This window comes from Amphiura filiformis, chromosome 18 (assembly GCF_039555335.1).
Source record: "Amphiura filiformis chromosome 18, Afil_fr2py, whole genome shotgun sequence".
NCBI lineage: Eukaryota > Metazoa > Echinodermata > Ophiuroidea > Amphilepidida > Amphiuridae > Amphiura > Amphiura filiformis.
In genome coordinates, this window is record NC_092645.1 from 44520466 (window position 1) to 44547772 (window position 27307).

Sequence of the window (27307 nt, forward strand, 5' to 3'; positions counted from 1 at the left end):
AGAATGGAAAGTTGGCCATCGAAAAGTGCAAAAAAAGAAAAATGCCTTCCTATTAAAACTAAAAGTTCAAATTTCAAGAAATGGGATGACTATCATTTGCATCTAAAGGCATGCTGGCCCATTCCATGTCAACTCAGGGATGTGCACCGCAGCACCTCTTCAATTTTTTCTTTTTCTGTGTGGTGGTAGATATTGATGAAAAGTAAAATCCGAAAATTTGAGCTTCATACTCCATTTGCGTTTTCCAGTGGCATCAATTTGAAATTTAGAAATGGTCAGCGTAAAAATGTGTACCTTACTGAGCGTTGATGTTTGGAGGCCATGAATGTATAAAGGACCATTTACAACTTTGAAAAGTATGTATCCTGGGGTAAAATGTCTTATTTGTGGGGTAAATTCAAATCTGGCATCAGAAAACTTGGGTAACTTCTTTACTTTAAAAGTATATAGGGCCCTCAATATTGCATACCGTCCATCAAAGGACCAACTTTGACTGGCAAAACTCCAAAATAAAAATAATTTTATTGTCCATTTTTTTGCTAGTCAGAGCCCTTTGGTTGGTCCTGGATGGACTCTTAACAATATTGAGGGCCTATTAGAATATTTTTCAGCTAAAGGACCCATACAAAACCCCTGATTGCCATTTTTGAATTTACCCCCCTGAAAACCAATGTCAGGCATTTTGCTCCATCATCAACTTCAGGTATGTTGAAAATATGTTCTTGGACAAGATTTCTGAGAGATATTGGCTTTGGGACTCGATAGGCTACAACACATCAGTACGTTTGCACCCCTCCATAAATTGTACAAATTGATGCATGCGGAAAACAAAAATGTAAATGGAGTATGAAGCTCAAATTTTATCTAATAGGCTCAATATTGATGTAAGTAATGAGAAAAGGGGCTCTGACGAATTTTACTTTCTCATCAATATCTACCACCACACAGAAAAAGAAAAAATTGAAGAGGTGCTGATGCGTGTGCACATCCCTGAGTTGACATGGAATGGGTCTGCTGCTCTTTTTCAGTACCTCATCAGTCAAGTACTATAGGTAAATGGCAGTACAGGCGTAGCATCATAGGGGCATGTGCCCCCCCCAATCGATTGCAAAATTGAGAAAATCCCATAGGAAAATTGCAAAAAAATGGCTTGTGCCCCCCAATCAGACCCAGTGCCCCCAATCATGGTCGGTGCCCCCGCCCCAATCAGATGACCCATGCTACGCCACTGGTAAATGGGGCTACGAATTCTACACAAGAACAAATAAACAGAATGGGGAATGATTGTTGGCACTACAAGAATAAATTGAATATAATTAATAAGAAAGACAGAACAGTGCCGGTCTGGATTTGTGTAAATTTGTTATCTTGTTTAATTGTAACACTTTAGGTTGGTAAACTGTTCTTTCTTACCTTATCAGTAATATTCTCCATGTTTTCTACAACAGGTGTTTATAATTCAGACCATAGTACAGAAATCATGACATATATATCACCATTAATTTGGTGTTTATTGCCATAAGAGACCATTTGCCCCGCATTGAGCGACCTGATTTATCAACAAGTGACGTCAAGCTGATCTGGTGTCAGATTGTCACCGGGGAGTATTCATTGCATCCTTCTACAGACCGCCAACACATAGACATAACTTTGATGGCCTTTGCAACAGCCTTAAGAAAATTTGCAGTGAGTGTAAGTCACCCTACATTATTATTGGAGGGGATTTTAATCTTCCTAAGATGACCTGGGAAGACAACCAAGTTGCTCACGGTGAACTTCAAGAGAGTATTCTCCAAATTGCAGCTGACTTTGGACTTGATCAACTTGTTCACTTTCCAACCAGACGAGACAGTAATGGTACCGAGAACATCCTCAGCCTATGTTTCACCAATAGACCGTTGCTGGCTGACAGTGTGTCTCCTCATTCAGGCTTAGCTGATCATGACATCGTGCTGGCAAGTTTCTCGCTGCAAGCTCCGCTACCAAGAAAACCACCTAGTGAAGTTTACAAGTGGGGAAAAGTCGACGAGACAGGCTTCAAAAGTGATGCCAAAGTCCTAGCTGATAACTTCCTTGATAGTGCACCTGAAACAAGATCCACAGAGGAAAACTGGTGCAGACTGAGGGATGGACTGCTTAATTTAACTAAGACACAATGTGCCTACAAAGACTATCAGAGGGAAGAACAATGCACCTTGGTTCACTCAGAAGCACAAGAAAGTGTGCAGGAAGAAAGAGCGTTATTACATCAAAGCAAAAAAGACAGGTAGTGATCACCACTGGGACATGTACCTGAAGGTGAAGCGCGAGGTGGAGAGAAAGTTAAGAACAGCCGAGAGAAACTATGTTGCTGATATTGCTGCCTCTGATGACCAGAAAGTCATGTGGAAATACATCAAAGCCAAAAGAAAAGACAATGTTGGTGTTCAGACACTGAAAGTGGATGGCCAAACAATCTCTGACGACCTGGGTAAAGCCAGTGCTCTCGCGAAACAGTTTAATAGTGTTTTCAACAGAGAGGCAGAAGATCCTCCGGTTTATCTACCGAGTCCATACCCAAGCATGCCTGATGTTGTTGTTGATGAAGCTGGCGTCCTGAAACTCCTGAAAAAAACCAAAGCCAATAAAGCGGTGGGACCAGACAACATCCCAAACAAGGCTCTGAAATTGGCAGCCGAGGAGTTGGCACCTGTTGTTTCACACATCTTTCAACAGTCGCTGACGAGGGCTACTTGCCTGAGGACTGGAGACGCGCAGACATTGTTCCGCTCTTTAAAAAAGGGTCAAAGGCGGAGCCATCTAACTACAGGCCAGTGTCGCTGACCTCAGTGCTGAGTAAACATCTGGAGCACATAGTTGATAGCCAGATGATGGCGCACTTCGACAGCCAAAACATACTGTCTGACTGCCAGCATGCCTTCAGAAAACAGAGATCTTGTGAAACCCAGCTCATCACAACACTTCATGACCACGTCTCCTACCACAACAAGTCAATCACCACTGATATAGCCATTCTAGACTTTAGTAAGGCCTTTGACGTTGTGCCTCATAAACATCTGCTGTTGAAGCTGAACTACTGCGGCGTCCGTTGTAACGCACTTGAATGGAAAAAAGCATTCCTGACTCATCGCCAGCAGAGGGTGGTTGTAAACGGCCAGAAGTCTGAGTGGGATACAGTCCTGAGTGGAGTACCGCAAGGTACAGTTTCCGGGCCACACGACTTCATCGCTTTTATCAACGACATCGTTGACGGTCTATCATCTATTGCAAAGATGTTTGCAGACGACCTCATTGTCTACAGGGGTATATGTGGGACACAAGACGAAGTGGAGTTTCAAGAAGATCTTGATATAGCTAGTTAGCTGGGCTGAACTGTGGGGAATGAAATTTAACGCCAGCAAGTGCAAGGTTATGCGTATCTCCAGAAAACTGGATCCTGGTCACCCAACCTACCAGAAGCCAATATTTAGGCATTCATATCCAGAACAACTTGAAGTGGGATGTCCAGACTTACTACGCAGTCGGAAAGGCTACTAGAGTTCTCAACTTCCTGATGAGGAATTTCCACAACTGTACCAAAAAGATCAAAGAGCAGCTTTACAACTCAATGGTGAAACCCCATCTTCAATACGCTTCTGCTGCTTGGAATCCAGGTACTGTAAAGAATAAGGATCTCCTGGAGAAAGTACAGAGAAGGGCAGCAAGGTTTGTGATGGGTGATTTTCATCGAACATCAAGTGTTACAGAGATGTTACAGCAGCTCAGTTGGGAAACAATTGAAGAGGGAAGAATCAAGACCAGAACAAGAACCCTTCAGAAGATCATCATGAACCGGTTAGCTATAGATGGGTCAAAATACTTCAAGCCAAAACCAAGCAGGAGCAGAAGGGGGCATGAAAACCAGCTTGTTTTACATGAGACTCCTTACACTGACATCATGAAGTAGTCATTTTTTGCAGAGGCAATTGCAATTTGGAACAGGTTCCTGTGGTGCCTGTACCCGACGCACTGACGCAGCGACAGTAAAAGTTTGACCAGCCAGAAGCCCCAACTTAATTTTTGACTAGACAGACCCAGCCAGCACTCAAGTCAACCTCCAGTGATACTCCCGTGTGGATGTGCTATGGAGGAAGTTTCAACGAGGTAATATTCTTCTCCAGAACCATACTTCAGCAGCAAGCACCTGGTTCTTATCTGATATGCTTACTATGTTTATTTTTAAACAAGAAGAGTCTTTCAAAAAGACACAGTTCACGGATCAGGTGTATAGTAATTTGTTCTAACTTTCCATTTTCATATCTAACCTATACTGATCTTACAATAAATTAGTGATTTGAGGCATAATGATACCTACATCCTGACCCTTGCTCTCCAGCAGATACTAACTTTCTAATCAATATCACTATAGGCCTATTGAAATTCAATTATACCATGCAGATAATAACCTTGGCCCAATAATTATTAGAGTTCCAATTAAGATAAGCAAACATTACTGGGTAGATAACAGGAACTAAATTTCATCAGTTGGAAGTAACTGAGTAAATCGCCTGTACCAAAATATGCAGTGTATTTTTCATATATGCAGTAATATTCTCAGCCTAATCACAAAATAAACAATAGTATTGACCTTACCCATCAATCAGTAAAGCCTATTATAATCATGTGATGGCTCAATCCAATAGTAAACATGCTTTGAAAAAAGGCAAAAAAATGGTCCTGGCTGCCATTGTCTCAATACAAGATAAGATGTGCTAAAAAGTCCTTGTCATGTGAGGCAGGATTAGATAAGGGATACAAACCTGGGTATGAGACATTGGGAATTATTTCCTAGCCTCTTTATCACAGGGTTGATGGGCTACAATAGCTATTCAAGACACAGTGTATGTAAGATATGGGTTAAAGTCGGGGAAATGTTCACTCCGTGAACAAAAAGCCAGCTTTTTTCTGGATTTCTTTCTGAGTAAAATTTCTCTAAGTCGATTTTACGACCAGATCAAGGTGCATTCTTCAATCTGACACTCGATAAACTTGAGCAAGTCATGACATATCACCACTTTAACAAGTCATCATTTTCTAATTTTTTGCAAACTGGAAGACTACCATGTGTATTGGGCTATTCCATTTAAAATCCACTGTTAGGGTTAGATAAGATGTATTTTTCCAGATTAACACTAACACCAAAAAAACCCACAAAATACCACGATGAAAACCTCTGTGCATGTGTGAATACCAGTGTCTGCGATGACGCAATTACCCTAAGTGTTAAATGCTCGCGGAATTGCTGCCCAGGGCAGTGTTACCCGTGTAGTTACCGGTCCGTGATCATGTGCTTGGCATGCAGGGGGGTCTAAGGTTCGAATCCCGGGGGTGCCAAGTGACTTCTTTGTTCATCTTCTCTCCTTTGTTGTATCATCTCTAACTTCCGATATCAAAAAGCAGGGTTGGGTGTTAGGGTTAAACGACCTTTGGAAATTTGGGTACAAATTGCAACATGGGGTCGCATTTTGCACTATGATTGTTTAATTGAGGTTATTGAACAATGCCATTGGGATGAGGCTATAACGGTCCATAGTGAGTGTATCTTAAAGCCAGCATCTCCCTCAATTTCCTTCTTATGCAGTAACGTTTCTCTCTGTCTATTCCCAAACAAATTCCCCTTCTCAGTATCAATTCTCTGTCCCTTCTTCGTCTTACACCTGACCTTCAGTAAACTCAGTAAATCATGAAATATCGCTACTTTAGTGTATACTGCCAATCTACAGGGAAATTATAGGATGGCCAGCTAGAGGTATCACTCACATAATACTTTTATCTCTCTTTGTATACGCTTTCCTATATCTGTTATACTCATGGCCAAAAAAATCTCACAATGGGCTATTAAGCCACTTGCAGTTCACCATTATGCACTATATGCGGGAGAGCCTCGAACTGGCAGCATACATGAAAGGAAGAATTACGTAACCTTACACAGAATGTTATATGACTGGTTCAATTCCCATTCATGTATGCTGCCAGTTCGAGGCTCTCCCCACATAGTGCATAATGGCGGAACTGCAAGTGGCGAATTCCAGTTGAAATCCACACTACCCCTGTGGCAAATTTTGGAATATCTTCCACAAGAAGCGTATGTTTTTCCAATGTAATTGATCAGGGTTAATCATTTTGAAACCCATACTCCCCCTGTATTATGGCTTTACCTATATCTTCTTCAACTGGAGTGAGTATTTCAAATGGAAGTTACCAAATAATGTTTATTTTATTCAAAACTCATACTCCCTCTGTGGAAGACTTTAGCTAAATCTTCCACAGGGGTAGTGTGGATTTTAAATGGAATGGTCCAATCACTGCACTGACTGCACAGTGACTTGAGGATAAAAGTTGGCAATAACGCTAAGAATGTCTTCTTTTCTTGGTGTAAAAAGTAGATACACGTAAGGTAGAAATTTCAATTGAATGAACACACCTGCCAACAGCTGTACGCGATCCGACCATCCGTATCTGTGCAGCTGTGCTCATTGGGCTGTTCCCGTTGAAATCCACACTACCCCTGTGGAAGAATTAGCTAAAGTCTTCCATAGAGGGAGTATGAGTTTCGAATAGAATAGACAGTTGGGTAACTTTTATTTGAAATACTCACTTCAGTTGTAGAAGATATAGGTAAAGTCATAATACATCTAGGGAGTATAGGTTTCAAAATGATTAAGCATGATCAATTATATTTGAAAAACATAACCCCCTGTGGAAGATATTTCCAAATATCTTCCACAGGGGGAGTGTGGATTTTAAATGGATTAGCCCATTCAAATGAAATTTTCTCTGTAGATGCTGCAGGCCTTGCCATATAGATTTTAAAGGCGAGCTGCATGTCTGGGCGAGTGGTCGAATCACTCAGAGCTGAATCACTCTTAATATGTAGTGGTCGTATCAGTCTCTATAACCATGTTCACATTAGAAAATTTCTTCATTCAACAAAAATAAGTTAATCTTGATTAACTAATTAAGCATGTGTACACATTACGCTGAACGAAGACCGAACGAAGACATTGCACTGTACACATTTCATGAAAATTAACGAAGCCCGAACGAAGCTATTAACGCCCGGCTATTATCAAAGCCGGCGAAGGTCACTTGTCACATGATCACTTTCCTTCGTTGAACGAAGCAAGCGTACACCTTACAAAATTAGCTTCGTTGAACGAAGTATCCCTTCGTCGAAACAACCTTTTTAGTTTCGTCGAAAGAAGAAAATTTTCTAATGTGACAGGGTCTATGTCTAAAAGATAATTCATACCCATTAACACGTACGCACTGTTAGTTACTGTTGACACTCTCTCATTTGTTTTATTACAATATTTAGTGTCTATGGGGAGTGGAAAATCACTCACTAGAAATTGATTTTGAGGCGAGCGGTGGCGAGTGAGAGCGGTCGCTCGCCTCAAACAGCAAGGCCTGTGCTGAATTATAAAGTGACACTGTGCAGCTCCAATTCCTCCTGAAATAAGGGGGGGGGTATTTTTGTTGACAAGGAGTATATTTTGTATCTTCTATTCCTGATACAGAACTACGTACCAGTGAGAGAAGCTATCCATACATATACCTTACAAAATGGAAGTTTGCAGACAAATCATTTAAAAAGAATTCTTTTCTAACCTTTTGGGAATATTTTCGAAAAACATTTTTGTTAAAAAAAAAAGTAGTTTTAAAACTTTCAACAGAAACTAATGAAGGAAAATTGTCAACAAATTTTCAATTTTCTGCTGCAACATTTTTGTTTTTGTTGACAGGCTAAAGACTGAAAACAATACCTGTCTGAGGTGGAAGTTATTTGTCCAATCTTTTTTTCTCAGAATTTAACTCTCTCTACGTGGGTGTCGACTGCAGATGACAGTTTCAAAATTTTCTTTTAAATTAAAAATGTCAGAATTGTAAATTTTCATGACCATATGTGACGTGTCATGTCAAAAGGAAACACTTTTGGGCAGGTTATCAATTTTGAGGCTTTTACATATCTTAAATATAGAGATATTTTGCTCCACAACGCCGTTTTCCCCAATGAAATCGGATATTCCTAAGCGAAGATATTGAGTTCGTAAGTTATGGTATTATAAAATTGGAAATTGAGATATCGGCCTTTAAAAATATTATTGACAATGTTGAGAGTAGGAATTACCTTGAAAAATGTCTCAAAAAATACAAGATGCCCGGTATATTCTGGTCTGAAACTATCAGACAATATTTTAAACATTTATAACATCACAAATTCACAACAAACCCAAATTGTGAAAAAATCGGCCCCAGGCAGATTTTTGGCTATTTCTCCATTTACGATCCTGCCCAAAAGTGTCTCCTTTTGACATGACACGTCACATATTTGGAATCAGCATGAAAAATGCATTAGAATGAGTACAAACAAGCCTACTGATGTATCTTGGTGTAGATTATTCATCCAGTAGTTCAAAACATTATTTTGTAAATTAAATCTTATACTGGAACTAAAATTTGCAACTCACTTTGCTATGTTGGGTCCGAAAACTTCGGACTTCGTCCGGCATCTAATTGATGATGTTGTGATGACGTCAGGTGTTGTGACGTCAGACAGCAAGGAATGTCTCGTAACGCCGATAGAGAGGAGAGGTGGTTCGAAAGAGGAGTCAGAGAATCAATTTGGGAAAGAGTGGAGGAACCCGCCATCAACAAGAAAGGGGGACTCCATTTTCAGTTGTCACACGCATGGGACCCGTCGTTACGAGACATTCCTAGGATCCACAACATGCTCATCTATCGGGGGCACAGTTCTTTAAGGGGGTACTACACCCATGCATTTTTTTTTGCATTTTTTGCATTTTGTGAAGAAATGAGAAAAAGAAATTGGACAAAGTGGTATGCAAAATGAAGGGGCAAATCTTCTCGTTCAATTGGTGGCATCAGTATCAATGAAGCGTACATGCTTCTAATGATATAAGCCAAAAGGTGGTACATCACTGATGTTTTAAATTCACTTCATTTTGGAAAGCTTACTATCAACGGATTTCGTTAAAATTTTGGATATGTGTTGCTAACACATTAGGGAAATAATGTTGATATGTAAAATGGGAATAAGCGGTCCCTGATCTCTTTTATGACTTCATGAACTTGGTGCTCCACAACTATCAAAAAACGAACCGGTTAAAATGCTTCTATTTTCAATGTTGCGCTATATTTTGTATTTTGAACTTGCGACACTATTTCACTGAAACTTAATTAAGCCATAGGTAACAGGTTACCACAACCACACTACAGCAATGTTGAAAAAGATTGTATTTTTGTCACCCATACCACCATATTAGGTAGTTTTCCGTAAGCTTCATTTTTGTGATTTTGGTAACTATTTTATATTTATTTGCCCAATTCATCTCAACTAGGCAATCTAAATTGTACTCACCATTTACATCCCAAGGTATTTTAGTATATCCACCTCACATATTTCCATTATATATCCAGTAACAGACAAAATATCAAAATTGATGCCTCATTATGACATGTATGATATCACAGACTACCACATGTTGATGCCTGAATTTGACCTGAACCAATTGACCTATAACCTGACCTTTGATGACCTTATAGCCTTTTTTAATCTCTTTTCCTAACACCACATTATAGAAGATAAATACATGGTGTACTATTAAATTGTCTATGTGGAAGAGATTAGGCCTATTTAATTTATTCAGTGTTATAATCAGTGAGTACATTTCTATAGATGGTATAACAAAGGATTTAATGTATTATATTCATGCCCCCTACTTGAACATGTTGAAAAGAATAAATTATGGACAATTTATGGTTTGTTATGAAACACGCATCTGAGTTACCAGGATACATGTAAACAAAAAATATATAGGGCTAAAATGACTTACTATACAATGGTTTATTATTATTATTTTATTTTTTTTTATTTCACATTATCCGTGCATATATTGCCTAGCTATAAATGAAAAAATATTTTTTTAGACCAATCAAACCAATACATGGGTGTAGTACGCCCTTAACCCCAATACATTTGTACATTCATTGAATGACATATGACAATTTGGGTACAAAATCTCATAGTCTGCAACTTGAGGTCAATTTTTTGACTCTGATTGTTTAATTGAGGTTATTGAACTTTGCCATTGAAATGAGGCCATTGTGGTCCATAGTGAGGCATAGTCATTTCTTATACTGATACTTTCGAGATTTGAGTGATAATGGTGTATAAGGCCAAAAAAAAAAAGGTTTGTCTCAAAGCTCACGAGAAATTTAAAAACAAATACGAAATGCAATATATATATTTTTTTTTTTATTCCCGACTTTTTTCATGGTTATGAAAAAAGTCTGAATTTCGCCGATTTTTCTGGAAAAAACTAAAATTTTGAAATAAAAAAAAAATTTCCGCATTTCTTTTTTGTCAAATTGTGCGATTTTACAAACGCGCACGCAAGCTTTGAGACAAACCTTTTTTTTGGCCTAATCAGAGAGAAAGAACAGTTTACCAACCCAAAGTGTTATAATTTAATTGTAACACTTTGGGTTGGTAAAGTGTTCTTTCTTTCTTATTAATTATATTCAGTTTCCTCTTGTAGCGAGCAATCATTCCCCATTGTGTTTATTTGTTCTTGTGCAGGATGCGTATCCCCATTACCTACTTTACTTCAGTGTATAATCAAGCAACTTATTTTTTTTCAAAAAGTTGACAGAATCGTAATGAGTTTATGGATGTAAAACTGTGTTTACTCTAATTAATTTGATGAGTCCCAAATTGACAGACCTCATAATAATTAGACCGATATCAATAGTCCTAATATTGAGTCTTATATACAGTTTTTGCACCTGTTAATTGAATCTTCCATAGAGTTCTTGCACCTGTTTAATGGAGATATATGAATGTGTGCCACATATGTCAGTTTCGTCATACTTCACTCAAACCCTAAATAGAGCAGAAATTGCACACAAAAAGTGGGCGTACGTTTAAAAATTAAATAGCAATAAGCCTCATAATATACAACTTATATGTCAAGCTCTGATAAAATTTAACTCGATAACTGCTATAGAGTTTCCAATATTCCTGTTTGTACCGGTCTGCGATCTAATACCTTTGAATAAACATTATATATACCTGTCTTGCCATGCAATGACTATTAAAATCAATAATATCATCAACTATCTGTCTGTTTTTGGCCTGGCTCTGTTGAGGCATGTTTTTACCAAATCTCTAATGAGTAGCGAGCAGACGACTAATAAACACTTCAAACCACAATGCAGAATTGGGTTTCGTCGGCTGATAGGTCACGCCATCAAAGTTTACTCCCTATTCCAGAAAAATACAGCACTAATTTTTTGGATTAAAACAATATTATACTGTTTTGCCAAATGTAAACATAGCTAAATCCCAATCCTTTAATTAGTTCTAACTGACAATGAAATTCAAATTTTAATATTAATTTTGGTCAAGTTTTGGAAATAAGGGCCAAACACATGTGTTTTTAGGGTGTTTTTCATATGCTGTGACAATCAACCCTAAAGACTTGTATCAAGACTAATTTCAAGTTATGCTTTCTAATATTTGGTAAACATATTTTCTAATCTTTTTCATAACGAATTATCAAAAATAACGTAAACTATTAAAATTATGAGCCAACTTCTTACGACTTGGGACTACAATTGTAAGAAAACATGCAAATTAGAAAACATGCAAAATTGCATGTTTTTGACCTTTTTTCCTTCAAATTGGATAAATATCAAAATTTGACTTTCATTACGAGTTAGAACTAACTAAAGGACGAGGATTTAGCTATGTCACATTTGGCAAAACAGAATTTTTTTTTTAATCCTCCAAAAATAGTTCTGTATTTTTCTTGAATAGTGAGTACTTTATGAGCTGTCATAGATACCTCAATATAAATACCCATCTCATATTAGTAATTTCTGTTGTTGCCATCATCACTATTGTTGTAATGTTTGTTATTGTTGTTAATAAACACTTCAAACCACATTGCAGAATTGGGTTTCCTCATCTACTAGGTCACTCCATCAAAGTGTAGTGTTATCGATGCCTCAATATAAATATTTGTCTCAGATGGTTTAATATATAAATTTAAAAGTACAGTGCATCTCATCGCAATTAGATGACAATAACAAAAAAGTCACAAAAGGCAGCCTTTTGAGATACGACAGTTTGTGAAACAGACGAAAAATTTTCCATATGACCAAAAGGCAGCCAAAAAATCACAAAAGGCAGCCTTTTTAGATATTACAGTATGTGAAGCAGACTGATTGATAGCTGTGTATATAGAGTGAAGTTGTTGCTTAATGTATTACTAGCCGTTCAGTTACTATACTTGGGCTATTCCAGTTGAAATCCATACACCCCCTATGGACAACATAACATATTTTCCACACAAGGAGTGTGAATTTCAAATGGGGAGAAACCATTTGAAATCTATATATGCTCCCTGTGTGGGAGATCAAGATCCTGTTTTCCACAGGGGTGTATGGATTTCAACTGGAATAGCCCTTAGTCGGCATCGTCATTGTAGTCACAAATATTTGGTGTTGATTAATCAACTTCTAAAAAGCTGTGTGGGAGATCATCGTGTCTTCCATAGGGGGTGATGGATTTCAACTGGAATAGCCCAATAGCACTAGCCCCATCTTGAAGGGGATATAATTATGTACTCAGCTATGTTTGTTCGGAAATTAATGTGCCTCCAGATACTTGCTATACAATTTTTCACACTTTGTGTCCTTTTTGAAATTTGTTTGATTTCTTCCTCTTCATATGTACACTGCAAAATTCCTGGCGACAGAGTGACTACATCGCACTGGAACTCTGAAGTCACTACCGCCGTCACTCCAGAATAACCTACCCTATGGTGGCCGACAGAGTCACTACAGGAGAGTGACAACATCGGAAACAAGGCAGTAGGCTACTATGCAGCAGTGTCATCACACAGTGACTACAACTGCTAGCCTCCGATGTGTTATCTGCTCGATGCCGCATCGGCGACTCATGATGTACACCACCGACTAGATTCCGACAGTGGTCCACATCTTGTAGTCACATCAAAGTGACTTCCGTATCGTGTCCCCATGCGTCGCCTGCTCGGTGCCCAGTCGGCGAACTTCAAGGTGACTACACTGCCAAAAGGTCGTTGACCGAACCCTGTTATGAGTTCGAACACTCTGGGGACGCGCGCGTATATCTACCAAATACACGCTGATGATGACAAATACGCGTATCATGCTTGTTTACTGCTTGTATACGCTCATGAATGGAATGAGTTGGTTTTATAATTAATTGATTGATGCATGCTGTACAGCGGGTCTGCGGCTGTAGGCCGTCTTTGTTTTTGTTTTGTTTTTTATCGTGCTTTTGCATTCTTTGTCATTTATATTTCTACTGTGAGACTTCCGATTCATTTTGTTTCTTTTATTTGTTGTTCTCTTTTATATATTTTAATTGTTTTAGTGCTGCCTGTTTAATAATCTCATCAACTGTGTGTGTTTTACTTTTGCAGTTCTTGTTCTTGGTTTATTTGTTTGTTTCATTTCAAACGTTTTTATTTTGTTTGTTTGCTTGTTTTCCCACAAAACTTAAATCATTGCTTTGTTTACTTCAGTGGTTAGATGACATGTTTTGCTATCAAATTATGCTTATTTTTTCATATTTTGCATAATAACGTTATATAGGCCTATTGAAACTTTTTTTATTTAAAACGAATTGTGTTTTAAAAGAGATATTAATTTTTAGCGAAGTTCGCAAAGTATGCCTATTATAGGCCTAGCATTTTCAATTTATACATTTTGATTTGCCAAAACTTTACTTATTTTGAAGCAAGAATTTTTCTGTTATATTTAAAATTGATTTATAGGCCTAGCATGCATTTTGTTTTACTTCTTGTCACTTTCCTTTTACTGCCGTAAGTTTATGCAAAACTTTGGCTTGTGTTATTTTCTTTTCTCGTTTTTCAAAATGGTGTTTTCATAGGCCTATTAGTTTAATTCGTTTTTCATGTTGATTTTTTAGGTTATCAAATTATGCCTATAAATCGGTGTCACATCAATATAGGCCTATTGCAGTGTTTGTTTGAAATTGTGTCCTATTTTTTATCACGCAAATATTAATGCTTGTTATGAATTATTATTGTTATAATTATTTATTTATTTTACACATTTAATATTTTTAATTCATCAATAGGCCTACATGCTTTCTTATAATATTCCTACTTTTTAACTTCTTTATTTGCAATTTTTCTCAAGTTGTTTTACTGATCATGTTTATTTCTTTTACTAACAAATCATTTTATTCATCTAATATTTCCTTATTTTTAAAGTCCAGTTTGCAATTTCCCCTCCCTAATCCCATAAAAAAAGCAAGAAATAAAGAATATTATTTGAATAAATCAAGAGAATATAAAAAATATGGCAATAAAAGCAAAACCGGCAACCCAAAACGCCGTACTGAGCACCCAGGCCTAGTCGCGTAGTCACACCAGTGTGACTCTCCTGCGAAGTCTCCGCGCCGCGAAGTCACTCTGTAGAAACCTATGAGGCTGGCTACCCGGCTATTTCGGACCGGCGATATGGAAAACCGAGGTGTAGTTTCCGATGGAGTGACATTCTGGTGACATCGGCGTCACGCAGATGAGAATCTTGCAGTGTACAAGTGTATAGGATGCTATTTTGGTCCCACATACTGTAAAAACTCGATAATTAGCATATGTGCTTACTATCGAGCGCTTTTAAAACATGCAAACATGAAGTGCTCCATGCACAAAAGTGTAAAGGGTTTTGAGCAAATCATTGATACACATAGCTATAAACCTGCAAATTTGTGTCTCAACCCAATTAGCTCAGTTAGTAGAGCGCCGGACTATAGTACAATTTCATGTTTTCAAAAGCCCTCGATAGTAAGCACATATGCTAACTATCGAGTTTTTACGGTATATGTGTGGGGGCAAATAACCATGTTTTTAGTCTTTTTGTTTGCTTCTTATACTAAATAAGAGGATGTTCAACATAAAGTTGTCAAAATTACCAAAATAAGTTGGTCATATAAAATCACAAATTGCCACTTTAAATATCAGTAGTGTAGTGATTATTTGTTATCTATAACATGACGCATCATCGGATCCACGGATAGAGTGTCTTAAATTTGTTTGCGCAAACATATGATAGCGAAGTGAAGAGCATTTTAAGCCTTGAAATAACACAGGGGAAATCATTTCAATATTTCATTTCATGTTGTGTCCACATTATCAAATAAATCGGGGGAAAAGATGAATTACAAATAGTGTAAATTATACAGTGTCTAGACCACTGCCTCACGGGGGCCAAATGGGCTATTCCAGTTGAAATCCACACTACCCCTGTGGAAGATTTTGGAAATATCTTCCATAGGGGGAGTATGTTTTTCAAATGTAATTGGTCAGGATCACTCATTTTGAAACCCATTCTCCCCCTGTATTATGATTTTACCTACATCTTCCACAACTGGAGTAAGTATTTCAAATGGAAGTTACCCAATTGTTTATTCTATTCAAAACTCATACTCCCTCTGTGGAAGACTTTAGTTGAATCTTCCACAGGGGTAGTGTGGCTTTTAAATGGAATAGCCCATTATACAGTGTCTAGACCATTGCCTCAAGGGGGCGAAAATTTGCAAGACTTCAATGCATAAATTAGGTCATGTGATGTATAAATTGAGCACAACAAGTTGTTTCTTGCGCATATCCGTTGTTACCTTTTCGTTTTTAGTGACATTTATGCCAAAATACTGTCGTGACTTTTTTTGTAGAAAAAAATCTGTAAGCGTCCACTGACACTCAATCACAAATCTGGACAAATGCCTAAACCACTAGACCATGTCCACCTATTTGTATTCGCCCGCAACTGTGGACTCTTGGATTTTACACAGGCAACCGAGGACTAACATTTTACACTGAAACCGTGGACTTTAATACACAAATCTGACAACTGACGGACCTGACATACCCGTAAATGGGGTGGGCTAATTAAGGACCCTTGATGTCAGGATTTTAAAAAATCAATATATCAGCCACTCAATATTGATAAAAATTGATAAATCAATTTTTCTCCTAATTTTACTCATACCATCTACATTCATCCATACATGATATCCATCTGCTATAGAGAGTTCCCGTGTTTTCAAGCGGAACGGACTACAATAGTGTTTATAACGTGATTCGCACCGCCGTATTCCTCATTCCTTTGATTTGGTCAATGACCCTATTGGTGCTACATTCTACAAAATAACATTTGCTAATTATTGCGCGAGTGTTGGTATTCTGAAAATTGTAAACGGAGTTTAGGTTTCCCTCCAAGATGGCGGGTAACCCAAAACACGGGAACTCTCTATTAGTTCATCCCTCAGTTTTTTCATTTGTTGTTGGCATGTTAAGCCTTTCTCCTTGGAACCCCAGTATTATCAATGAGCTCTTAATCCATTTCTTTGCCCTAATAACATGATAGAGGGCAGCATTACCCTATTCCTAGCAGCAACATGGGAGCACCATCTGAAAATCAAAGATTTGTTTTCATTACACCACTTACCTCATCTGGGTTTTCACTAGTAATCCTGGTCGCGATCACGTGTCCTTTGGGTGTGGGTGGGATCCGGGGCCTGAAAAACATAAATGTACAATGTGTTACATTAGTTTTGTGCTTAGTTGTCTTTACTGTTCGGTGGTTTATTTTCATCTTATATCAAGTTCAGTTCCCGTAACTTCCCAACAACCAAATATAAAGTTTGTTCGGTTTATAAAAGGCAGAAAATATGAGACACTGTGTATTGATATGGAATGGCAAGCACTGAGTTGGGCGCAATGTTTACGCTAGTTGTGCATTGCGTTATGCGTGACCGGCGCACGCTTATGTGAATTAGCGCGATCATGAGTTTGGACTTTATTGACGCACGCAGTAACAAAAGCCGAATAATTTCCGCCTAATAAAAACCGAACAAACTTAAATGCAATATGTTATGACACTCTGTGTCTTAACCAGACACAGTATATGTATTGTGTAAGCTACTGGAGAAGATAGTTACGCATCTAAGGCTAGAGTCCGAAGCTATCATTTTTGGGCAGATCAGTGTTGTCATTTTTAGCAATGCATGTAAAAAATTATGTTGATGTTCAAATTTGGATGAAAGTTACTTTGGTGAGTCAAATATATCTTTTAGAACAAAGGTTGCCTATTTTGAACATTCTAAAATTAAGTTGAAGTGCAATTTTAACAACGTTTTTTGTACAATTGTTACAAGCTATCGGTGAGCAAATTTGTGGTAAGACTTCTCAAGTAGTGTGCAAGGGGCAAGGAAGCAACCGCTTCTTCACACAACTTGCATAAATGTTAGCATAAACATAGCCAATTTTGTTTTGGGTAAATATTTGGATGAAGCAAAACTTGGGCGTAATGTTGACATGATTTTAAGGGGGTACTATACCTCTGTGGTAAATTTGAGACTATTTTTGCATTTTTTCTCAAAAAAATAATAACACACTGGTAACAAAAGTTATGTATATTATTGGGGCAAGGAATCCAATTACTACACTGAAATTTCAGTGACTCAAGACAAACGGTTCAGTATTTTGATCGGAAATGAGGTACATCCTAGCAGTACCGTATTTCTTATCATAAATAACGAACCGTTTGTCTCGAGTCACTGAAATTCCAGTGTAGTAATTGATTCCTTGCCCCTATAATATACATAACTTTTGTTACCAGTGTGTTATTATTTTTGAGAAAAAATTCAAAATAGTCACAAATTTATCAAGGTGTAGTACCCCTTAATAGTAAAAAGAATTTATGTATGAATAATACAAAACAAAAGAACTGTCTTATAGTCTTCTAATGATAGAAATATACTGTGTTCTCTCTAAGAAATGGCCCTGGGGCATTGCATTTTCCAAAAGGGGAAGTAAGTTTTTACAATGATAATTCCCTTTCAAAGCGCGTGCAGTGATTTTATAGTGCGCTACGCACAGGCACAACGCCTAGACGTTGATCCACAAGCCTCAGCACACTTTACAGGTTGTCGCTGACCAGTGTCCGAAATAAGGAAAATATTGAGGTTATCCCGAGGATAACTAAAGCGTGAATTTGGCTTGTCCTCAATACATTTTGGTTGTCCCCAAAATGTGTCATACTTTTGGAGGTAAAATATAGTGGTTGTCCAGGGGATAAGTAGGCCTAGGCCTACATAGCTCAATATGGTTGTCCCCAGTGATTTTTGGACAAGAGGACAAGAGGATAAGTGCTTATTTCGAACACTGTCGCTGACCACTACGGCCCCACGTCATTCCATAAACCATTTAACAACAAATCAGGAACTTTGCTGCTACAAGAGCGCACACCCTAGCATTCCATCCACAAATAACTATCGCAACCAGGATCAGCTCCCCGAGTTTCGTACGGGTTACAACGAGACAATTAGCAGTAAGTTCTTTGTCCAGGGGAATTTCAAGCTAACTCAATTTTCCACGAGAGCGTACTAGGCACCGCCAGGGTTCGAACCCGCAACCTATCGCTTCTACCATCTGGCAATGCAACGGTGCTCCACAAACAATGCAGAATTTCTACAAATACTGCAAACAATGGCCACAACCACACCAATATCATGAAATCAGCGATTGATGTTTGAAAATACTGGTATTATATGGTATTTTGACTTTTATGGAAACTCTTCATTAAACATTTTGGGGATGTTTATTAGGAGGGCTTTAACCCCCTCAGCACTACCTCTGATTGGTCAATTACATGATATTTTCACTTTAATCACCAATCAGAATGGAGGTTTGCAAATAATTCACCCCAATTTTTTGTGTGATGAAATTATTCTAACAATGTTGTTGATTGGGCCAATTGATAATGAAAACTTCATTTTGGCCAATCGACAGGTAGTTCTCATGGGGTTTAATGGAAAGAATACGGTATTCAAAATGTTGCGTATTTCTAGTGTGACTTGTGATACATACCGGTCAAAGTCAATAAGTGTATCTGACCAAGGGTCCTCTCCATAAAGCATTCGGATGTCCTTAATCCTATGTAAGGGGATTCCCATAGCAACCTGCATGGTAAAACAAAATCAACAAATACTATTAGGCAACAAACAGAACCAAAAACTCTGCTTCACAAACTTTTCAAGTAGGGTCAGTCCGTCAGGATTTTTTTTCACCGAAAGCTTGTAAAATCTGACAAAAATTTGATAATTTTTTGCGAACATAATTCTTTTGAAAATGCTCTGAATTTTTTTTCACAAATTTTGAGACAAAATCAATCATTTTGCCCCAAAGCTGATGATTTTAGCAAAATTTAATTTTAAAAAATCTCAAAATGCAAAATCTGTGTCTGTCAGACCCATAAAACAGGGTTTTTTCCAGCGCCTTATGGTATTTATTTTCCATAAGAATTTGTACACCACTATAATAGTCTCACCTCTTATAAGCTACTCTTGTGTAAAGATATTGTCAAAAACTGTAAAAAACATTTATTCAGAGAATTTTTGTTTTTACTATTGTCTATTGTGCCATATACCCGTACCCTAACCCAACCCAATATTGAAATGTTTTCTGTAAAATTGCTGGGATTCTTTTAATTTGAGAAAATGTTTGGAACTGTAAACAATCAAACAAACAAACAACACACACAAATCAAACCACTAGTGCCATCGTCGACATGCCGATGTCGACATAATGTCGACATCGGCACGTATCCCGACATGAAAAATGCCAATTTTTTTTTTACATAGTTGGATAAATTTGTACATTTTGATTACCTTTGCTTCTATTGAACAGTCAGGGACACATTGAATTAGTATGCATTGCTAGCTGTTCAATAGAAACAAAAGTAATTAAAATGTACAACTTTGTAAAAAAAAATTGGCATTTTTTGTTTGAGTAGCAGTATTTCTCTGGTTTCCAACCTCGAATAACAAGTCATTTTGGGCCTATAACTTGTTTTTCTGGCCAAAAATATTTTTTGAAAAAAAAAAAAAAAAAAAACAATTTTTAGAATTTTTTTATGTTGACACACTGTCGATGTCGGTATACGAATTATATCGACATGTCGACATTAAAAAACGGTGCCGACGACAGCACTACAAACCACTCACCAGCAACTGAAGGGCTGGTAAATTGACGTCAGCGACCATCTCCGTACAGGGATGTTCCACTTGCAGACGAGGGTTAAGCTCCAAGAAATGGAATGTTCCATCCTCCGCATTGTATAAGTATTCCACTGTCCCCGCGCTTACGTAGCCAACCATTTTGGCTAGCTTGACTGCAGCCTATCAGGACGAAAAGTAATTATGTAAAATAGTATGTTGTTATGTTTCACTTGGCATACATTTTGTACAATTGACTACTATAAATGTAGGTTGACTTTTTACCCACTGGCAGCACACATGTACCAAATTTGGGCTCAAACATGTTAGCCTATGCTTATACACACATTAATTGTACAATTAGGGTTTATAACCTAACTATCAAAATAAGATGTTTTATGAGCTTACCGAGTAAATTCTAACATGCGAGGAGCACATATAAGAAGCAAAATTGTAGTCATTTCAAGAGGATCTAATGTTGAATGTGGAAGACGCAGGCATTTCATTAAACAGAGCTGATTGGTACCAATCACTTTGATACAGTCTGTATACCTTCCACAATGTTTAATATTAATGACAAATTAACCACAAAATTATTTTTATAATATTTCAGGAGCAGGAACAAAAACTCACTTTTTCCATCTCGGTGAAGACGTCTGGTCTCGCGATAGTTGCAGGTGCTTCTTCTATGATCTTCTGATGTCTCCTCTGAATGGAACAATCACGACCAAATAAGGATATGGCATTACCATATTTGTCACCTAGTAGCTGGACCTCAAGATGTCGAGCACTGTAAAACAAAACAAGCGAATACTATCTTTTTAGCAATGAAAATTAATATAATTGTGTGATGCCTGGAACATGTGTATATGATCCTGTGCAATATACTGGGGTACCCAAAAAGGTGGCTTTGTTACATTTTGATGTGCAGTTTGAATTTCAAAACACTGTCTCTTGGGTATTCCTTCACTTAGAAGATTCAATTAGGTCTTAAATTGAGGCTAATTTATTCTATATGACTCATGTTTTTATCCTGTTTTAAAATATTTTTCAATTATTTTCTTATGACGTTTGACATAAAATGTGCCAAGGGTGGCTGAGGATTAGGGGAGGAGGATTAGGGGAGGGATTCATATTGTAAATTTGATTTAAAACCCCTTTAAAATTTGAATCTAGTAAAAAAATGTCTAAATGAACTCCCAGATATCTAAACCAAGTAAATAAATACAGAAGTTCATTTAAAAGACCAATACTTGCTCAGAATGATTGTAAATGTGGAAAAAAGAGGTGGGGTTACATCCTCCCTACTTTGTGATTGTTTTTGCCCGCACTCTCTCATTTTTTAACCGATTTCCATAAAAAGGTGTCAAAATGCTCAGAAGGATGAACCACTTCAAATGAGATGTGTAGGTAAAATGTTTGAACCATTTCAGTTTTTTACTATGTAACACAAAGGTACCCCAGGTTGTGACACAGGACCATATGTGTATTCATGTGTACATGATAAATTCATTATTTTGGAAGCAGCAGCTAGACATTTTATTCTGTAGTTTTATTGCTGAAATCAACAGATAAATCATCAATCTTCTTGTACTGTGGAATGGCAAAGACTAACGGTATTCCTCATGAAATAATCATGTGAATTATGATTTTTAGCTTGTTTCATTGTTGAAATGGATCATGTTTCACCATTGTTCATAATTTTTAAACCAAAATGACTGGAATATTCTGTTTATCAAAGTTACTGTGATGTTACTCCTTTTGTGTAGGTTTGCATTGAACAAGACCATGGATAGCATGAGAAATTTTGGAACTTCCGATTCAATATCCTCTGTAAAACATCATAATTTGGATTGGAATAGAATTTAAAACCAGAAACACTAATTATTCTAATTGCTTGGAACCTGAAAGCCTGGTCTACTGTATCATATATAAACATAATTTATATGAAAAAAAAATGTCATAATATTTCAAAAGTTTCAAAATATTGAAAATTATAATCCCAAAAGATCTACTTTAACTAGTTTTTTTAATGAACGTTATCTGACTTTTGGCCCCTCTCTTAACAAGAGGACTTTCATTTATAGGCAGTGGCGAAGCGACGGGAGGGGGAGAAGGGGAGGGGGAGAAGGGGGCGTGCCCTGGGTGCCACCCTTATGGGGGCGCCAAAACAAAATTAATTTTTGTCCACACACAATTTTTTCAAGAAGGGGGGGGGCACAATTATGTATCCTTAGCCCTGGGCGCCACAACCCCTAGCTACGCCACTGTTTATTGGACATCATCAAACTTTTGGTTTGTTCCCTTACCGTTCTGCAAGTTTCATGACAAAAATTGGTGATCCTGGCACCTCACTCTGGACTTGTCTGAAGCATCGATGGAAGTCTTCCGGGTTCTCTACTTTTCTGATTCCTTTTCCACCACCTCCTTCAGAAGCCTTGATCATAACTGGGAATCCTATACGTTGCGATTGCTGATGAGAAGGAACAGGGATATAATAAATCAAATGAAAGGAGGTTTTTGTTTTTGGTGAACTAATGAACATCTTTTCAACTCTCTACTTGATTCCTTTTCCACCCGGGGAGGGGGGAGGGGGGACCATACAGGGACGTGCTGCAAATATGGGTAGCATTTTCGGGCTTTTGGTATATCAGTGACCTCTTTTTCTAAGCCAATTTTGGTATAAAAGCATGGGTCATTTTTCAAAATTTTCTCAATTTTTTTGGGAAAATAGACAAATTTTGCCAGGACATAGCCAAAATTTGTGAAATTCCCACAAAATTTGGGGGAAATTTGTAAAAAGACAATTTGGGTACAATTCAGCTGAAAATGTTGGTATATTGATGGGTCCACTTTCAAATTCTCAGCAGCACACCCCTACCAAAACCAAGCTTGAGTACCCCCCAGTTCATTAGGAATCAACTGTAGATTTTGTTCATTTTGAACAATTCCAACTAAAAACGGAGGTGTTTTACATACATTTTAGTGATGTTTTACCATTACACTAGTGCTTCATGACAATCTAAACAAGGTGGACCTATGCACTCAACAACATCTTTGACTAACTCATCACACCCTCTATGGTGGGTCCTGTTGCCCATAAAAGGAAACAGTCTGATGTGATGAGTTGTCAGTCAGGTGGTGTATGACGTGCATTCCCTAAATTCAGTAAATTTTCATCGTCAACCGTGTAATTGAAGGGGATTATTTTGAAATTTTAAAACGCTTGAAATATCACAAACAAATAGGCCTATGTTGATAAATAATATAAATACAAGCTAAAACCGTTGGGGTTCGATAATGAACCCCACAAAACTAACCGAGTATATGGAAAATGCCATACGGCGGGCGGTTTCACGAGTTGCCGGCTCGATCATGTCATCCGCCGCCTGTTGTCAGTCTGATGAAACCACTAGCGTAGTGGTGAAACATCACTAGACCCTGAGCAAAACACCTTTGTTTTTAATTGCAATTGTTCAAAATGAACAAAATCCGCAGTGGGAATCATATACATTGAGATTGCTGAGAATGACCATAAAAAACCCAATGTCAGGTTGGTATGAAAGAAATATTTTTGAGCTCCCTGATTTCTTTTCCTCCACCTCCTTCAGACACCTCAATCGCAACTGGGGAGTCCAATACGGTGTGATTGCTGTGAAGGAACAAACTGCCGGTTGGATCGATCAGATCACATTAAAATCCAACCCCCTGTGTGGAAGAGTTTTGAAATATCATCCACAGGGAGAGTATGAGTTTTGAATAGAATAGACAATTGGGTAACTTCTACTGTATAAGTGGTAATTTTCGCGAGGGTTTTATTTTTGCGAATTTCGCGATTAGAGCTCCAACAGCTTCCAACCGCGAAAATAACACCTCGCGAATGTATGCAATAATGTATTACAAGTATAGGGAAGGACTGGGCAATCGCGAAAATAACATTCGCCAAAATGTGTCTCTCACTCCAAATCGCGAAAATAACTGTACGCGAAAATTACCACTTATACAGTATTTTAAATACTTACTCCAGTTGTAAAAGATATAGGTAAAATCAAAATAGAGGAGCAGTATGGGTTTCAAAATGATTAACCCTGATCAATTGCAGTTAAAAAACTTCTCCTGTGGAAGATATTTCCAAAATCTTCCACAGGGGATGTGGATTTTAAATAGAATAGCCCAAATACCTTGAGACCCTCATCAGGACTAGACACGCATCCTTTCTTGTAGATAATATCTGGTATCTCTAACATCTTGCCTGCCTTAACATCATCCTCAGATAACTTAACCATCAAATCATCACCACTCCATGGTAGTGTAGGGACACCTGCACTCTGGGCCACGATGGAGGAGGCTATCTTGTCGCCTAGCGACCACATGGCATTCTCTGGTGGACCTGCAATAAAGAGGGTGACAATATTTATGATGCAGAAGATGAGACCATCAATGCTCTGCCTGCTGGCCAAAGGCTTCAACATGAAAAGCCCAAGTTTTGAGATATTTTCTCAAAATATCAAGAGCTATCTTAAGAACCACTGAACCAATACTAGGCTTGTTTGTACTCATTCTGATGCATTTTTCATGCTGATTCTAAAATTGGTCATAAAAATGTAGAATTCTGAAATTTTTAAAGAAAATGTGAAATTTGTCGTCTGCAGTCGACACCCGTGTGGAGAGGGTAAAATGAGTATCTTCATCAGTGGACATGGGTGCCATTTTCCATTGAAATTCATCTTTTATTTAGAGAATAAAGGTATTGTTTTTTAGACGCTGGATATTATTATTATTATTATTATTAACATTATTTTAAGTACAATAATGAGGCGAAGCCGAGTTGTTTTACGCCAAAAATAATGATGTCGCCCATGTTATATGAGCCGATAGATGCACGACAGCGACTAAAAACAATACCTTTATTCTCATTCTTACACACTTCAATTCAAATAAAAATATCCTAAGTATTACAAATTTTAATCAAATTAAATCCTACATTTTACAAGGAATTATCTATGGCTTAAAATTGATCAGTCCCGTTGTTGCTGAGCGCCTCCGATTGGTTTAAATAGCAAGTACGCATATCGCGTAAATGCACACGCACTGACCCGTGTGATATCGTATCATATCACACGGGTAAGAACCAATAAGATTGCAGGAACGTTCTCAAGTGTTTAAGAATGCACCTTACACTGCACATATTTTGCACTGCTGTTTTTGAAGCTGCATTCCTGATCCTCTGTACATGCGTAACTTGAAGTGTGTTTGCCATCATGAAATGATGTTACACTAACCAGTTTCATTGTACATCTTTCCATTTATTATAGTGTGTCTCAAGTTGAGAGTAATGCGGTATTGGATTTCGCACGGGCAGATTTGCATCAGTGCGTTTACGTGGTTGCATCACCACCGTACGGACTAATTGCCTTTCTACACGTGAGTATAAGCGCCACAGGATTAAGTTAGCACATGCTATTTCGAATCTGCCACTGCGAAATCTAACATGGCCTTACTCTCAACTTGAGATGAGACACACTACAGATGTAAATGAATTGCCCCTCCGAATGAGTTGACCTTATCACTTATCTAACCCATAAACTTCAAGAGAATGCTTTAAATACCTTTTAAGAAGCTTAAAAAACCTCAAATTTACAGCCATCAAAATTTCAAATTAGTGGCCTATCTACAATAATTACACTGACTATTAAGCCCATTACTGCCACCAAAATGTCTCAGAGTCAAAATGTCTTAGTTTATTGATAAATACACATACCGATAAATGCAATGCCACTTTTATGAAGTAGTTCCGGTAGTTTTGGGTTTTCTGATGCATGACCCCATCCAGCCCATACTGCCTGCACCTGCATACGTCTAGCTATGTCTAAGATCAAATCAACATTAGCGTAGTTGTTGTTGTTTGTCCCGCCTGGGACGGGTACAAAATGGTCAGCCATCCTGATGTATTCTATAAAGGAAACAATTTAAGAATAACATTTTACAAACATTATATGCTGTCAAGTAGTTCGAACCCCTGCAACATTAATTTCTGCTCTCATGTGGTTTTCCAAAACTCACTGTCTGACTTTAGTCAAAATCAAACCAAGGATAATATAGCACTCATCATATGACACATAAACTATCGCATTTATCCCAAATTCACTTAGTCCCCTATCACCAAATATGTGCATCTGCTTTCCCTTTCCACACTTCACCCAGTCCTTACACCTTGGTACTGAATTACACTGGTATTGTAAAACTCACTCAAACCAAAAGGTGATTATCTAAGGCCATCTTACTACAATACATGTAGTTTGTCTCAAAGCCCTTCCCAAGTTAAAAACCTAACGCAGAATGTGGTGTTTTTTTTTACTTTAATTTATTTTCTTTAATCTTTTTTGTCTCACTGTGGTCAAGATGGAAGGTTTTATTGAGATTTATGATTTAGACTATTTTGACGTCTGGTGATGTCAGACCCGAGATTTTTGTGTGATAGATTTTTAAAAAACAGCGGAAAAAAACTGAATAGTGCGCAAAAAGCGGGTGATTTTACTAATGCGCGCGGGGGCTTTCAGACGAACTATTAAATTACGATGGCCTATGTGGATTGAGTGAATTTTAGAAAACCACTCTTCAAATGTGACTACACATTAAGGAGGGCTATTCCAGTTGAAACCCATACGCCCCTATGAAAGACATGACCTAATCTTCTGAACAGAGGTTTCAAATGGAGGTAACCATTCAGGTAACCCCATTTGAAATTCACACTCACTATGTGGAAGATTAAGGTCAAGTCTTCCGTATGTTTTTCAACTGGAATATCCCATGGTAGACTGAGCAATTTCGTTAGAGCAAAACTTCAATTTGAGTCACAAAATCACATCTATGCTCCAGACGCATCATACCTGCATTTGCCTTCAAATCATCAGGAGTCACCATGACAACAAACCATATGGCTTTTTCATCGGAAGACCTCAAATGACCAGCGTCAGATAGACCTCATACATTTCACAGCTGCAATGCCATTGTTGGCTATCAATACCTACATACACGGAAAAAAAAAAAGAAACATAAGATCAGCATAAATTATATGTTCAAGGATATTTCATTTAAATCCACATCCCCTGTTAATAAGCCCGATCACCATTGTAATTTCTGGTTTTTAAAAGCATTTTTTGGGAC

The 27307-nt window shown here is 37.7% G+C and overlaps 1 protein-coding gene across 1 annotated transcript in view; it reads right to left on the reverse strand.

The window, feature by feature from the left end:
- Positions 1-10851: 10851 nt before the first annotated feature.
- The window catches only part of LOC140139613 (acetyl-CoA carboxylase-like), a 42205-nt gene continuing 25749 nt past the window's right edge, over positions 10852-27307 (reverse strand). Inside the window, 10 exon segments of the mRNA XM_072161316.1 lie at positions 10852-10881; positions 16591-16660; positions 19014-19105; positions 20150-20323; positions 20774-20930; positions 22450-22613; positions 24322-24530; positions 25902-26093; positions 27031-27089; positions 27091-27167. Of these exon segments, the coding sequence (XP_072017417.1) occupies positions 10852-10881; positions 16591-16660; positions 19014-19105; positions 20150-20323; positions 20774-20930; positions 22450-22613; positions 24322-24530; positions 25902-26093; positions 27031-27089; positions 27091-27167 (1224 nt within the window).